Here is a 16,366-nt window from a genome sequence, read left to right on the forward strand (position 1 = left end):
ATAGTCCATCTAGTGAGATGACATGTCAGCTGTTTAAACTGTTGTTTGATGTCCAACACATGTGATTTAAACAGTTCATCTAGTGACAGGACATGTCAGCTGTTTTAAACTATGGCTGTTTTGATGTCCAACACAAGTGATTTAAACAGTTCATCTAGTGAGAGGACATGTCAGCTGTTTAAACTATGGCTGTTTGATGTCCAACACAAGTGATTTAAACAGTTCATCTAGTGAGAGGACATGTCAGCTGTTTAAACTATGGTTGTTTGATGTCCAACACAAGTGATTTAAATAGTTCATCTAGTGAGGGGACATGTTAGCTGTTTAAACTATGACTGTTTGATGTCCAACACAAGTGATTTAAATAGTCCATCTAGTGAGAGGACATGTCAGCTGTTTAAACTATGGCTGTTTGATGTCCAACACAAGTGATTTAAACAGTTCATCTAGTGAGGGGACATGTCAGCTGTTTAAACTATGGTTGTTTGATGTCCAACACAAGTGATTTAAACAGTTCATCTAGTGAGGGGACATGTTAGCTATTTAAACTATGACTGTTTGATGTCCAACACAAGTGATTTAAATAGTCCATCTAGTGAGATGACATGTCAGCTGTTGAAACTATGGCTGTTTGATGTCCAACACAAGTGATTTAAATAGTCCATCTAGTGAGATGACATGTCAGCTGTTTAAACTATGACTGTTAGATGTCCAACACAAGTGATTTAAATAGTCCATCTAGTGAGATGACATGTCAGCTGTTTAAACTATGACTGTTAGATGTCCAACACAAGTGACTTAAACAGTTCATCTAGCATGGGGACATCCCACTAACCAACAGCAAAGGCTCTTTTATCCTGCAACCACTGTTTCTATTGGCTGATTATGACAACTGATTAAAACAGTATCAAACGGTTATGACTTGGTTTGAACTCATACTCATGTGACTTCATACGCATAGCTACATTAAAAAATTGCTTATTTGACCTCTAGGTCATCGTACAATGTAGCTAAAATAACAAAAATAATAGCTTTTCCATTTAATTGTTATGGTCTGCAGGATAAAGATAATAACTAGTTAATGATGTAGGATATCAGCTTTATCCTGTTCAGGCCGAATGAGAAATTCTGCTCAGCAAGCCTTGTGGAATTTCCCATTCTTACCATCACAGGATAATAGCAAACAGAAATAGCTGGATGTTTAATATTCTTACCATGCAGAAATAGCGGATAACATTTGGACGTTAAATATTCTCACCATACAGAAATAGAGGCCAATGTTTGGATGTTCAATATTCTCAACATGCAGAAATAGCGGATCATGTTTGGATTTTTAATATTCTCACCATACAGAAATAGAGAATAACATTTGGGTATTTAATCTTTTCACCATACAGAAATAGCGGATGACATTTAGATGTTAAATATTCCCACCATACAGTAATAGCGGATCATGTTTGGATGTTAAATATTCTCACCATACAGTAATAGCGGATCATGTTTGGATGTTAAATATTCTCACCATACAGTAATAGCGGATCATGTTTGGATGTTAAATATTCTCACCATACAGTAATAGCGGATGACATCTAGATGTTAAATATTCTCACCATACAGAAATAGCGGATCATGTTTGGATGTTAAATATTCCTACCATACAGTAATAGCGGATGACATCTAGATGTTAAATATTCTCACCATACAGAAATAGCGGATGACATCTAGATGTTAAATATTCTCACCATACAGAGATAGCTGATGACATCTAGATGTTAAATATTCTCACCATACAGTAATAGCGGATCATGTTTGGATGTTAAATATTCTTACCATACAGTAATAGCGGATCATGTTTGGATGTTAAATATTCTCACCATACAGAAATAGCGGATCATGTTTGGATGTTAAATATTCTCACCATACAGTAATAGCGGATCATGTTTGGATGTTAAATATTCTCACCATACAGAAATAGAGGATGGCATTTGGATGTTAAATATTCTCACAATATAGAAATAGAGAATAACATTTGGATGTTAAATATTCCCACCATACAGTAATAGCGGATCATGTTTGGATGTTAAATATTCTCACCATTCAGTAATAGCGGATCATGTTTGGATGTTAAATATTCTCACCATACAGTAATAGCGGATGACATCTAGATGTTAAATATTCTCACCGTACAGAAATAGCGGATCATGTTTGGATGTTAAATATTCCTATCATACAGTAATAGCGGATGACATCTAGATGTTAAATATTCTCACCATACAGTAATAGCGGATCATGTTTGGATGTTAAATATTCTCACCATACAGTAATAGCGGATCATGTTTGGATGTTAAATATTCTCACCATACAGTAATAGCGGATGACATCTAGATGTTAAATATTCTCACCATACAGAAATAGCGGATCATGTTTGGATGTTAAATATTCCTATCATACAGTAATAGCGGATGACATCTAGATGTTAAATATTCTCACCATACAGAAATAGCTGATGACATCTAGATGTTAAATATTCTCACCATACAGTAATAGCGGATCATGTTTGGATGTTAAATATTCTTACCATACAGTAATAGCGGATCATGTTTGGATATTAAATATTCTCACCATACAGAAATAGCGGATCATGTTTGGTTGTTAAATATTCTCACCATACAGTAATAGCGGATCTCGTTTGGATGTTAAATATTCTCACCATACAGAAATAGCGGATCATGTTTGGATGTTAAATATTCTCACCATACAGAAATAGAGAATAACATTTGGGTGTTTAATCTTCTCACCATACAGAAATAGCGGATGACATCTAGATGTTAAATATTCTCACCATACAGAAATAGCAGATCATGTTTGGATGTTAAATATTCTCACCATACAGAAATAGCGGATAACGTTTGGATGCTGGTCACTCTCTCGGAGCAGCTCCACCTCACGATCTGCAAAACTAAAACATTCCGGGAGGAGTCTCTTCACAGCCACATCTCGGTTGTCAAATCTTCCCCTGAAAAACAACCAAATCTTCCTCTCGAAGTTTACTAACTAGAGGTATTGAGAGGTGGTACTACTATGTCAAACCTTCCTCTCAAAGTTTACAAACTAGAACTATTGAGGGGTCATTCTACTATGTCAAATCGTCCTCTCAAAGTTTACAAACCAGAGCTATTGAGGGGGTGGTTCTACTATGTCAAACCTTCCTCTCAAAGTTTACAAACTAGAACTATTGGCTGGGTGGTTCTACTATGTCAAATCGTCCTCTCAAAGTTTACAAACTAGAGCTATTGAGGGGGTGGTACTACTATGTCAAATCATCCTCTAAAAGTTTACAAACTAGAACTATTGAGGGGGTGGTACTACTATGTCAAATCTTCCTCTCAAAGTTTAGAAACTAGAGCTATTGAGGGGGTCGTTCTACTATGTCAAATCTTCCTCTCAAGGTTTACAAACTAGAGCTATTGAGGGGGTCATTCTACTATGTCAAATCTTCCTCTCAAAGTTTACAAACTAGAGGTATTGAGGGGGTGGTTCTACTATGTCAAACCTTCCTCTCAAAGTTTACAAACTAGAGGTATTGAGAGGTGGTACTACTATGTCAAACCTTCCTCTCAAAGTTTACAAACTAGAACTATTGAGGGGGTCATTCTACTATGTCAAATCGTCCTCTCAAAGTTTACAAACCAGAGCTATTGAGGGGGTGGTTCTACTATGTCAAACCTTCCTCTCAAAGTTTACAAACTAGAACTATTGACTGGGTGGTTCTACTATGTCAAATCGTCCTCTCAAAATTTACAAACTAGAACTATTGAGGGGGTGGTACTACTATGTCAAATCTTCCTCTCAAAGTTTAGAAACTAGAGCTATTGAGGGGGTCGTTCTACTATGTCAAATCTTCCTCTCAAGGTTTACAAACTAGAGCTATTGAGGGGGTCATTCTACTATGTCAAATCTTCCTCTCAAAGTTTACAAACTAGAGGTATTGAGAGGTGGTACTACTATGTCAAACCTTCCTCTCAAAGTTTACAAACTAGAACTATTGACTGGGTGGTTCTACTATGTCAAATCGTCCTCTCAAAGTTTACAAACTAGAACTATTGAGGGGGTGGTACTACTATGTCAAATCTTCCTCTCAAAGTTTACAAACTAGAACTATTGACTGGGTGGTTCTACTATGTCAAACCTTCCTCTCAAAGTTTACAAACTAGAACTATTGACTGGGTGGTTCTACTATGTCAAATCGTCCTCTCAAAGTTTACAAACTAGAACTATTGAGGGGGTGGTACTACTATGTCAAATCTTCCTCTCAAAGTTTACAAACTAGAACTATTGAGAGGGTGGTACCACTATGTCAAATCTTCCTCAAAATGTCAAAGTTAAAAATGGGTGTGTGCATTATACATAACAATAGAACAAATTATCTTTTACAAATGTCCAGCATCAGGTGAACACTTTACCACTGGGTTACGTCCCGCCATTTAACTTTTGTTTCCAATCAGCTAAAATATCTTGAATGAATGAAGTTTTATAGACAGGCATTCATGATGCTATAAGACGAATGAATGAAGTTTTATAGACAGGCATTCATGATGCTATAAGACGAATGAATGAAGTTTTATATACAAGCGTTCATGATGCTATAAGATGAATTAATGAAGTTTTATATTACAGGTGTTCATGATGCTATAAGACGAATTAATGAAGTTTTATATAGAGGTGTTCATGATGCTATAAGATGAATTAATTAACTTTATTGACAAGCGTTCATGATGCTATAAGATGAATTAATGAAGTTTTATATACAGGCGTTCATGATGCTATAAGATGAATTAATGAAGTTTTATATAGAGGCGTCCATGATGCTGTAAGATAGCAACCTAATACACTGAAAGAAATTATGCACTATTTTCTTTATAACTCACTATTAACATTTATATTCCTTTTGTAATAAATTTCAGATAAAAAGAAAGAAAAAAGAAAAAGAAAAAAGTAAATATTAAAAAAAAAAAAATTCTGAGTACTGCTAAAGCAATAAATGTCCCCTACCGGGCCCAACAAATTTTTATATCTTCTAAATTCAAGGGTCATAACTCTGTGACAAATGGGTAAATCACCATGAATGTCAAACTTGTTCTGTAATAGAATATGATAAAGCTACCTGTATGTATAAAATATCTTGAGGCATTGTGAAAAAACCATCTGGAAACCATAAGTGGAATAGACAGATAGATGTACAGACAGAAGGATGGAGAAACATTTTATCGTCCCAACTGGACCGGTAGGGGACTAATAAATGACACATAAAATATATATACATTACTGAAAACAATCAAGTCTTACCTGTATACAAATGTTCCTTCGCATCCATGTCCCAGTACATTTTTAGGATTGAAAATAATTTTTCCAACTTTGATAAATCCTGGAGGTAAATCTGAAATGAAAACACTGAAATTCATGACAGGAAGTTAAAGATTAAAACACTGAAACTCAGAAAGTGAAATGCAGGAAGTCACAGACTAAGACACTGACATTCAGGAAATCAAACACTACAACACTGACATTCAGGAAGTCACAGACTAAAATATCGACATTCAGGAAGTCACAGACTAAACTACTGACTAAACTACCGACGACATTCAGGAAATCACAGACTAAACACTGACATTCAGGAAGTCACAGACTAAACACTGACATTCAGGAAGTACAGACTAAAACACTGACATTCAGGAAGTACAGACTAAAACACTGACATTCAGGAAGTCACAGACTAAACACTGACATTCAGGAAGTCACAGACTGACCACTGACATTCAGAAAGTCACAGACTGACCACTGACAATAAAACATGCTTCAGTCATGGTGGTTTTAAGCTGTCATCTTTATGAATTAACAATAGTGGACACATTTCAGAGAAAACACACTGTCCCAGACAACAAACATCCTAACTTACTGTCCCAGACAAATAACACCTAACTTACTGTCCCAGACAACTAACCCCTAACTTACTGTCCCAGACAACTAACCCCTAACTTACTGTCCCAGACAACTAACCCCTAACTTACTCTCGAGTGCCTAATAAACATAGGGGCTGAATAAGCATAGGGTCTGGAAAATTTTCTAAAATCAATTAAAAGTAGGGTGCGGAATTAGCATAGGGTGTGGAAATTTAAAAAAAAAACAATAAGAGAAGAGTGCGGAATTAGCATAGGGTCTGGAAATTTAGCTAAACTGTAAAAATTTACTAGTAATGAAACCAATTTGGTTTGACATAAAAATAAAAATAAGTGTTTTGGAAATAACAAAAATATACTATTGTTGTGTGTACATGTAATTTAGAAAACAAGCAGCTCAGAAATAAATAACATGTAGTAAATTTCATAGTATGAAAAAATGTGTTCACTATAAACATATGTTTCTATTATCTGTTACAACTGTGTCACTGTCACACACAATTAAAACTGTAAGTGTGTTTGTACATTTAAATGAAATTATGATAATTAATGTGAGGCGAGATTGCAGCTTTGAAAAAAAATCCAAAAGTTCTATGCAAGAAAACCAAAACAATCAGGGTGGATGACAGCTCGCTAGATTCATCTCCTATATTTAACACATGGTCAATTATAACAAAACGTAATTTCATCAACTTAATTTTGACCTGTATCATTCTTTATTTTTAAAGCATAGGTGGGGGACACTTATGATGCCAGGGGCTGGCATACATAAATCTCAGCTGAAGATTCACAAACAACTGTGGTCATCGGCCATGCCAGCTGTTAGCGGAACGCGCCGGAACTGGAATGCGGTAAGGGGATGTAACTCTGCCTAATTTTTCTTGCTAATTTCTAATAAACTCTATTTGCAAGTGAAAATAAAAAGGTGAGTGGAATTTGTAATGCAAAAAAATATATATAAAAAGAGGAAAGAATGTAGATAAAGTTTGGGCCAGTTCCACTTATCCTAAAGGAACTGTACTTTATCTACTCTAGTATTAACAAAAAGTCATATTTACCTTTAAGAATTCGATACCCCCGTCTTCAGTGTTTGGTGAAAAGATGAAGTGTTGAAGTGTAATTGATTAATTTATATAAAGTGCTTGCATGAACTGTTGCATCGATTTACAGGCGAGCACTCAATCGAACATATCCTAGGAATTTACCCAACCGAATAAAACCGAACTGAGCCGAGCGATAAAAACAAAATGACGGCCAACAATGTTCGGAAACGTGTGTTTACATTTTGTCGTAGAGTAACATACTTTGTTGTGTCTTAATGGTTCAAAGATCAATTAAGCAGAAAAACAATGTATGTACATTAATAAATAAATAAATGTATTATCGGACCACAAAAGTTGGCATTTTACTTGACAACTCGGAAAACTGTAAATTCCGTTTAAGATTTGCAATTCCGTCCGCGATTCTGTGATCGACGGAAATCGGTACCCCTAATAGAGGCTATATGTAAGCATTTGATAAATTAAGAACTGTAATAAGTGTTGGGTGCCGAATTAGCGTAGGGGGTTACATTTTTTAAAGATGTAATTAAACATAGGGTGCTGAATAAGCGTAGACATCAACCCCTAACTTACTGTCCCAGACAACTAACCCCTAACTTACTGTCCCAGACAACTAACCCCCAACTCACTGTTCCAGACAACTAACTCTTCACTCACAGTCCCAGAGAACTAACCCCTAACTTACTGTCCCAGACAACTAACCCCTAACTTACTGGCCCAGACAACTAACTCTTCACTCACAGTCCCAGAGAACTAACCCCCAACTCACTGTCCTAGACAACTAACCCCTAACTTACTATCCCAGACAACTAACCCCCAACTCACTGTCTCAGACAACTAACCCCTAACTTACTGTCCCAAAGAACTAACCCCTAACTTACTGTCCCAGAGAACTAACCCCTAACTCACTGTCCCAGACAACTAACCCCTAACTCACTGTCTCAGACAACTAACCCCTAACTCACTGTCCCGGACAACTAACCCCCAACTCACTGTCTCAGACAACTAACCCCTAACTTACTGTCCCAAAGAACTAACCCCTAACTTACTGTCCCAGAGAACTAACCCCTAACTCACTGCCCCAGACAACTAACCCCTAACTTACTGTCCCAGACAACTAACTCTTCACTCACAGTCCCAGAGAACTAACCCCTAACTTACTGTCCCAGACAACTAACTCTTCACTCAGTCCCAGAGAACTAACCCCTAAATCACAGTCCCAGACAACTAAACCCCAACTCACTGTCTCAGACAACTAACCCCTAACTTACTGTCCCTGAGAACTAACCCCTAACTTACTGTCCCAGAGAACTAACCCCTAACTTACTGTCCCAGACAACTAACCCCTAACTTACTGTCCCAGACAACTAACCCCTAACTTACTGTCCCAGACAACTAACTCTTCACTCACAGTCCCAGAGAACTAACCCCCAACTTACTGTCCCAGACAACTAACTCTTCACTCACAGTCCCAGAGAACTAACCCCTAACTTACTGTCCCAGACAATTAACCCCTAAATCCCAGTCCCAGACAACTAAACCCCAACTCACTGTTTCAGACAACTAACCCCTAACTTACTGTCCCTGAGAACTAACCCCTAACTTACTGTCCCAGAGAACTAACCCCTAACTTACTGTCCCAGACAACTAACCCCTAACTTACTGTCCCAGACAACTAACCCCTAACTTACTGTCCCAGACAACTAACTCTTCACTCACAGTCCCAGAGAACTAACCCCTAACTTACTGTCACAGACAACTAACTCTTCACTCACAGTCCCAGAGAACTAACCCCCAACTCACTGTCCCAGACAGCTAACCCCTAACTTACTGTCCCAGACAACTAACTCTTCACTCACAGTCCCAGAAAACTAACCCCTAACTTACTGTCCCAGACAACTAACCCCTAAATCACAGTCCCAGACAACTAACCCCCAAATCACTGTCCCAGACAACTAACCCCTAACTCCCTGTCTCAGACAACTAACCCCTAACTAACAGTCCCAGACACCTAACACGTAGCTCACAGTTCCAGACAACTAACCTCCAACTTACTGTCCCAGACAACTAACCCCTAACTCACAGTCCCAGACAACTAACCCCTAACTCATTGTCCCAGACAACTAACCCCTAACTCACAGTCCCAGACACCTAACACGTAGCTCAATGTCTAAACAAGCTTTTGATATACCAGTCATGTGGCAATGACTGGGACAGGCAACAAAAACCTGAGCCCATACGTCGGAATTGAACCTGCAACCTATTACACCTCAGGCAAGTGCTCGACACACTGAGTAAAACCTACCCGACCAAGAAATTGTGAAAAAACCCAGCATGGAAAAATGGAGTGGAGAGGAATCCTATGACACTAGCACGAAGATCACTAGCATGAAGCAGATCATAGATCACTAGCATGAAGCAGATAACTAGCACGTCACAGATCACTAGCACGAAGCAGATCACAAACAGACCACTAACACGAACAAGATCACTAGTACGAAGCAGATCACTCACACGAAGCAGATCACTAGAACGAAGCAGATCACAAGCAGATCACTAACACGAAGCAGATCACAAGCAGATCACTAGAACGAAGCAGATCACTAGCATGAAGCAGATCACTAGAACGAAGCAGATCAGAAGCACGAAGCAGATCACAAGCACGAAGCAGATCACAAGCATGAAGCAGATCACTAGCATGAAGCAGATCACTAGCACGAAGCAGATCACTAGCATGAAGCAGATCACAAGCACAAAGCAGATCACTAGCACGAAACAGATCACAAGCAGATCACTAGCACAAAGCAGATTACTAACACGAAGCAGATCACTAGCACGAAGCAGATCACTAGCACAAAGCAGATCACTAGCACGAAGCAGATCACTAGAACGAACTCTATTGGGGAACAAAGTAAAGTCTGCTCACTTTTCTCCTCCTCGAGGTCGGTGAGGGTGGGCGACACGGTTGTCTGTACAAACTGCTGCCGGTGGAGAGCGAGACGCTGTTGTCGACGCTGCTCCTCCAGCTGCTTCTCCAGCATCACCTTGATCGAGTTCTCCGTTCTCTGTAAACACAATACATAACACTATTCATTACACACACGTGTAAGATATTACTCATGTCATAACAATTACTCAGTATCCAACTAGTGTAATATTGGCACACCAAGATTGGTGCGGTGCTTTAATCGAGTTCTCTGTAAACACAATACATAACACTATTCATTACACACGTGTAAGATACTATTCATGTCATAACAATTACTCAATATCTAACTAGTGTAATATTGGCACACCCAGACTGGCACGATGGTTTAATCGAGTTCTCAGTTCTTTGTAAACACAATACATAACACTATTCATTACACACACGTGTAAGATATTGCTCATGTCATAACAATTACTCAATATCTGACTAGTGTAATATTGGCATGCCTATAGTGTGGTGGTGTTTAATTTGAATGATGTTGGTATTTGAATGATGTCACTTTATATCTCCCTGCAATAAAATAAACTGAGTGCATGAAGCGTCCTTTTTATGAATGGTAGAAAACATTAAGTGCAAAATTGCTTTTGAAAATTTATTTTCAGAGATTATAACCCTGTTTGAACAAACTAGTGTAATTTAAAAGTGTACCATTACAAAATATGAGATAAGATAGACTGTTATATTTGGGCCTATTGTGTACGAAGCTACAACAATGTTGCAGCAAGGGTCGGTCGTAAAACTGCTACATAATGTAAGTGTCATATCTAGTCAATCCCATTCACTCAGCTCAATATTTACTGGTCCGATCACCAATCAGTCATTATTGTGAATTTAAACACCCCATTAACGGAAAATTAATCCAACTTCGCGCCAAAATCTAAACTGTACATTGCTGACGTCTCATTGCTCATTATGATGTCGTTTATGTTTATGTGTGATGTAGATCACTTGCTGACCCAATTCATAGAAAAATAATGTGTATTAGGTCTTGACATCTGCTTACTTTTGTGTTGTGCGTTGTTTGCATTTGATTTGTAATAAATAAAATACTAAACTAGCTTACCTGTCATACCATTTTTATGAAACTCATGAATAGTGTTAACTGTTAATTTGTTTCATAAAAATGGTAAGCTCGTTTAGTATTCTATATTTATTATATACATAGAAGTGAAATATACTGAACAAAAAAAGAAACTTCCGATTTGTACATATAGTATTTGTTGTGTTAAAGAATTCATTGTGTAATGAAATTATATAGGTAGTATTAGCATTGAGCTGTATTATCAGGATTCAAGAATTTTATCGATTATTTTTGCACTGTTAATCGTTGACAACGTGAAATTCAATTTCCATGTGCATGCATGGTTCGACATGTCCCGTATAGTATTCGGTCAATTTGTTTTACTTGTCTTACTGACATTGTTGTCAAGTGAATGAAAACGCTTCAAAATTTGTAAAAAAATTAGTTATTTACATTGTAGCATTTTTAGTATGCAAAGAATACCCAATAATTTACACGAACTGGCGATTGGCATGCTTGATGCTGGCATGTCGACAGAAGACGTTACAAGGCATGTTGGGAGTTCTAGTCGAGCGATACGAAATCTTCGTGTAAGATTTCGAACGACAGGAAGTACCAACGACTTGCCACGACGTGGACATCCGTGTGTTACAACGCGTGGTCTAGACCGCTATATCATGAACACGCATTTGCGCAATCGATTCCAAACTGCCACTGCTACTGCTGCTAACACACCTGGGCTTCATAATAACCGAATCAGTGGGCAAACTGTTCGTAATTGTCTGCGGGAGAACAGTTTACATGCACGACGTCCTTACGTCGGATGGGTTTTAACGTAACGTCATCGTCTAAATCGTCTTAACTGGGCACGTGTACACACTCGTTGGATACGGCGACGCTGGAATACCGTTCTTTTTTCGGATGAATCCAGATTTTCTTTACAACGTGGTGATGGCAGGGTGCATGTCTACCGTAGGAGAAATGAACGCTATGCTGACTGTTGTGTTCTTGAACGAGATCGTTTCGTGGGTGGGGGTTGTGTCATGGTCTGGGCAGCCATTGCCCATGGTTATCGTTCACCACTAGTCGTCATTGATGGCAATTTAAATGCTCAATGTTACCGCGATGACATTCTCACTCATCACATCATTCCTGTTCCATAACAACGCCAACATCTCGATTTTTCAGCATGATAATGCCACCTCTCATACAGCTAGAGACACTGTAAATTTTCTTAGGACAAATAACATTGATTTCATTGATGACTGGCCCGCTAAAGTCCTGATCTCAACCGCATCGAGCATGTCTGGGATAGTCTGGACAGACGATTGAGGTGTCGTCCCAACCCACCCGCTAACGTCAACGAACTTCGTCAAGCGGTCATTCAGGAATGGAACAATATTCCACAGGCAGAAATCAACACTTTAGTCAATTCTATGCGCCTGCGATGCACTGCAGTGGTCAATTCAAGAGGTGGTCATACCCGTTATTAAGTGGGTTTTTTTTTTTTTTAACCCCTACCATAAGTTCTCCCAGTTTCTGTTAACCTATGGCCATGATTTTTGCATAAAACGATGCATCATGGAACACTCTTTAAAGGCATATATAACAATTATTCCTCCGGTTTGTTTTCATCAAGTTATGTTCAAGCAGAGTTAGCGGAAGTTTCTTATTTTGTTCAGTATATATAGATCTACAGAAACCATAAAAGAGATATCCAGTGAAAAGTCATATTTAACCACATTGAAAATATAGAAATCGTATTTCTTTTTTTGTAAAAGTTCATGATTAAATTATCTCCCCTTGTGTCGTTTGTTCGTATTTAAGTTTGATGATTACTGATGCATCTATCATATTTGAAAAATAAATAAATCTAATTTAAATAACTGTACCTATAAAAACTGGATATAAGTGAATTACAATAAAATATCTAAAACGAATTTAATATGAAGTCAAATAATGATGACAAAATGTTCTGTCATTGAGTGTGTAAGTTAAAATTTAACAGCGTTCGATTCGTTTTGCTTTTGTGGGTTTTGGAGGATCACTTTGTCATGTATGTTTGTACAGCAGTATTATTAAATAAATGTTAATTTAATAACTAAAGATAACTTTTATTCAATTTTCTTTTAAAAAGTCTATGGTCAAGGAAATTTTCTGGAAAAGTTTCATCTGAACAAATATATCATGATGTTACGTGTTTTCGATAGGATAAGCGAAAAATATTAACAAAAAGCAAAACAAAAATTAAGAAAGATGTATATAATAAATAGACCCATGAAATAGCCTCTATATATAACACAGTATACATAACAATATATAAGACAGTATATAACATATAATATAACACAATATATAACACAATCAGTGTAATATACTAATCACCACTATTATAGACATTTGTTTTTCTAACATCACTTTCTGTTCTGTTTTCTATAACCACAATCAGTTGTGTGAAAACAATGATATCTGTTAAAGATACTCTTGGATGAAGAACAATTGTAGTGTGGCTACTCACCTTTGGGAAGTAACTCACCCATGGGAAGTAGTACAGGCTACTCACCAGTGGGAAGTAGTACAGGCCACTCACCCGTGGGAAGCAGTATAGGCCACTCACCCATGGGAAGTAGTACAGGCTACTCACCCGTGGGAAGTAGTACAGCCACTCACCCATGGGAAGCAGTACAGGCCACTCACCCTGGGAAGTAGTACAGCCACTCACCCATGGGAAGCAGTACAGGCCACTCACCCTGGGAAGTAGTACAACCACTCACCCGTGGGAAGTAGTACAGGCCACTCACCCGTGGGAAGCAGTACAGCCTACTCACCAGTGGGAAGCAGTACAGGCCACTCACCCGTGGGAAGCAGTATAGGCCACTCACCCATGGGAAGTAGTACAGGCTACTCACCCGTGGGAAGTAGTACAGCCACTCACCCATGGGAAGCAGTACAGGCTACTCACCAGTGGGAAGTAGTACAGGCCACTCACCCGTGGGAAGCAGTATAGGCCACTCACCCATGGGAAGTAGTACAGGCTACTCACCCGTGGGAAGTAGTACAGCCACTCACCCATGGGAAGCAGTACAGGCCACTCACCCTGGGAAGTAGTACAGCCATTCACCCGTGGGAAGTAGTACAGGCTACTCACCAGTGGGAAGCAGTACAGGCCACTCACCAGTGGGAAGTAGTACAGGCCACTCACCCGTGGGAAGTAACTCACACATGGGAAGTAGTACAGGCCACTCACCCGTGGGAAGTAGTACAGGCCACTCACCCGTGGGAAGTAGTACAGGCCACTCACCCTTGGGAAGTAGTACAGCGACTCACCCGTGGGAAGTAGTACAGGCCACTCACCAGTGGGAAGTAGTACAGGCCACTCACCCTTGGGAAGTAGTACAGCGACTCACCCGTGGGAAGTAGTACAGGCCACTCACCAGTGGGAAGTAGTACAGGCCACTCACCCGTGGGAAGTAATACAGGCCACTCATCCGTGGGAAGTAGTACAGGCCACTCACCCGTGGGAAGTAGTACACGACAGCGACGATGGTCACCACTAGGAGCACCACAGTGGTAAGGAACTTCCAGTCGACGCCGAGGTTCCGTAGATACACCATTAACCCTTTCTCTTCCAGAGCAGAGTCGCCGCCGCTACCACCACTTGTGTTGGCGACACTTGAACGCGAGGATGGGTCTACCTTGATGATCTTCTCAGACTTGTCTGTGATTCCTGGCCGCGGATTGAACGTCCAGGATGATGGGTCAGGTACTTCATGGTAGCCTATAGGAAACAGCCAGTTTTAAGTTTAATGATGCTGAACTTCATGGTAGCCTATAGGAAACAGCTAGTGTTAAATTTAATGATGTTGAACTTCATGGTAGCCTACAGAAAACAGCCAGTGTTAAGTTTAATGATGTTGAACTTCATGGTAGCCTATAGAAAACAGCCAGTGTTAGGTTTAATGATGTTGAACTTCATGGTAGCATGTACAGGAAACAGCTAGTGTTAAGTTTAATGATATTGGACTTCATTGTAGCCTACAGAAAACAGCCAGTGTTAAGTTTAATGAAAACAGTGATGTAAAACAATTTCATGCAACATATGTTCTAATTTTGTTCATAAATAATATCCATGTATCTATCTTTGCATCAATGTATCTATATATCTATAACCAGTAAACTAGGTCCTCTGTTGAACGCTGTATCTAACACAATGACTTACCATTAACCAGTACACCAGGCCCTCTGTTGAATGTTGTATCTGACACAATGACTTACCATTAACCAGTACACCTGGTCCTCTGTTGAACGTTGTATCCGACACGATGACTTACCATCAACCAGTACACCAGGTCCTCTGTTGAACGTTGTATCCGACACGATGACTTACCATCAACCAGTACACCAGGCCCTCTGTTGAACGTTGTATCCGACACGATGACTTACCATTAACCAGTACACCAGGCCCTCTGTTGAACGCTGTATCTAACACGATGACTTACCATTAACCAGTACACCAGGCCCTCTGTTCAACATTGTATCCGACACAATGACTTACCATTAACCAGTACGCCAGGTCCTCTGTTGAATGTTGTATCCGACACGATGACTTACCATCAACCAGTACACCTAGTCCTCTGTTGAACGTTGTATCCGACAGGATGTCTTACCATCAACCAGTACACCTGGTCCTCTGTTGAACGTTGTATCCGACACGATGACTTACCATCAACCAGTACACCTGGTCCTCTGTTGAACGTTGTATCTGACACAATGACTTACCATCAACTAGTAAACCAGGTCCTCTGTTGAACGTTGTATCCGACACAATGACTTACCATCAACCAGTAAACCAGGTCCTCTGTTGAACGTTGTATCCGATCCGATGACTTACCATCAACCAGTACACCAGGTCCTCTGTTGAACATTGTATCCGACACGATAACTTACCATCAACCAGTAAACCAGGTCCTCTGTTGAACGTTGTATCCGATCCGATGACTTACCATCAACCAGTACACCTGGTCCTCTGTTGAACGTTGTATCCGACACGATGACTTACCATCAACCAGTACACCAGGCCCTCTGTTGAACGTTGTATCCGACACGATGACTTACCATCAACCAGTACACCTGGTCCTCTGTTGAACGTTGTATCCGACACAATGACTTACCATTAACCAGTACACCAGGCCCTCTGTTGAACGTTGTATCCGACACAATGACTTACCATTAACCAGTACACCAGGCCCTCTGTTGAACGCTGTATCTAACACAATGACTTACCATTAACCAGTACACCAGGTCCTCTGTTGAACGTTGTATCTGACAGGATGACTTA

The 16,366-nt window shown here is 39.4% G+C and overlaps 1 protein-coding gene across 1 annotated transcript in view; it reads right to left on the bottom strand.

The window, feature by feature from the left end:
• Window positions 1-16,366, bottom strand: part of LOC121378759 (serine/threonine-protein kinase/endoribonuclease IRE1-like) — a 120,212-nt gene that overhangs the window by 30,190 nt on the left and 73,656 nt on the right. The window contains exons 12-15 of the mRNA XM_041507061.1: window positions 14,544-14,806; window positions 9,945-10,083; window positions 5,347-5,437; window positions 2,887-3,016 (exon numbers count right to left, since the gene is read on the bottom strand). Of these exons, the coding sequence (XP_041362995.1) occupies window positions 2,887-3,016; window positions 5,347-5,437; window positions 9,945-10,083; window positions 14,544-14,806 (623 nt within the window). The remainder of the gene's footprint in view (window positions 1-2,886; window positions 3,017-5,346; window positions 5,438-9,944; window positions 10,084-14,543; window positions 14,807-16,366) is intronic.

Source organism: Gigantopelta aegis, chromosome 8 (genome assembly GCF_016097555.1).
Source record: "Gigantopelta aegis isolate Gae_Host chromosome 8, Gae_host_genome, whole genome shotgun sequence".
Lineage (NCBI taxonomy): Eukaryota > Metazoa > Mollusca > Gastropoda > Neomphalida > Peltospiridae > Gigantopelta > Gigantopelta aegis.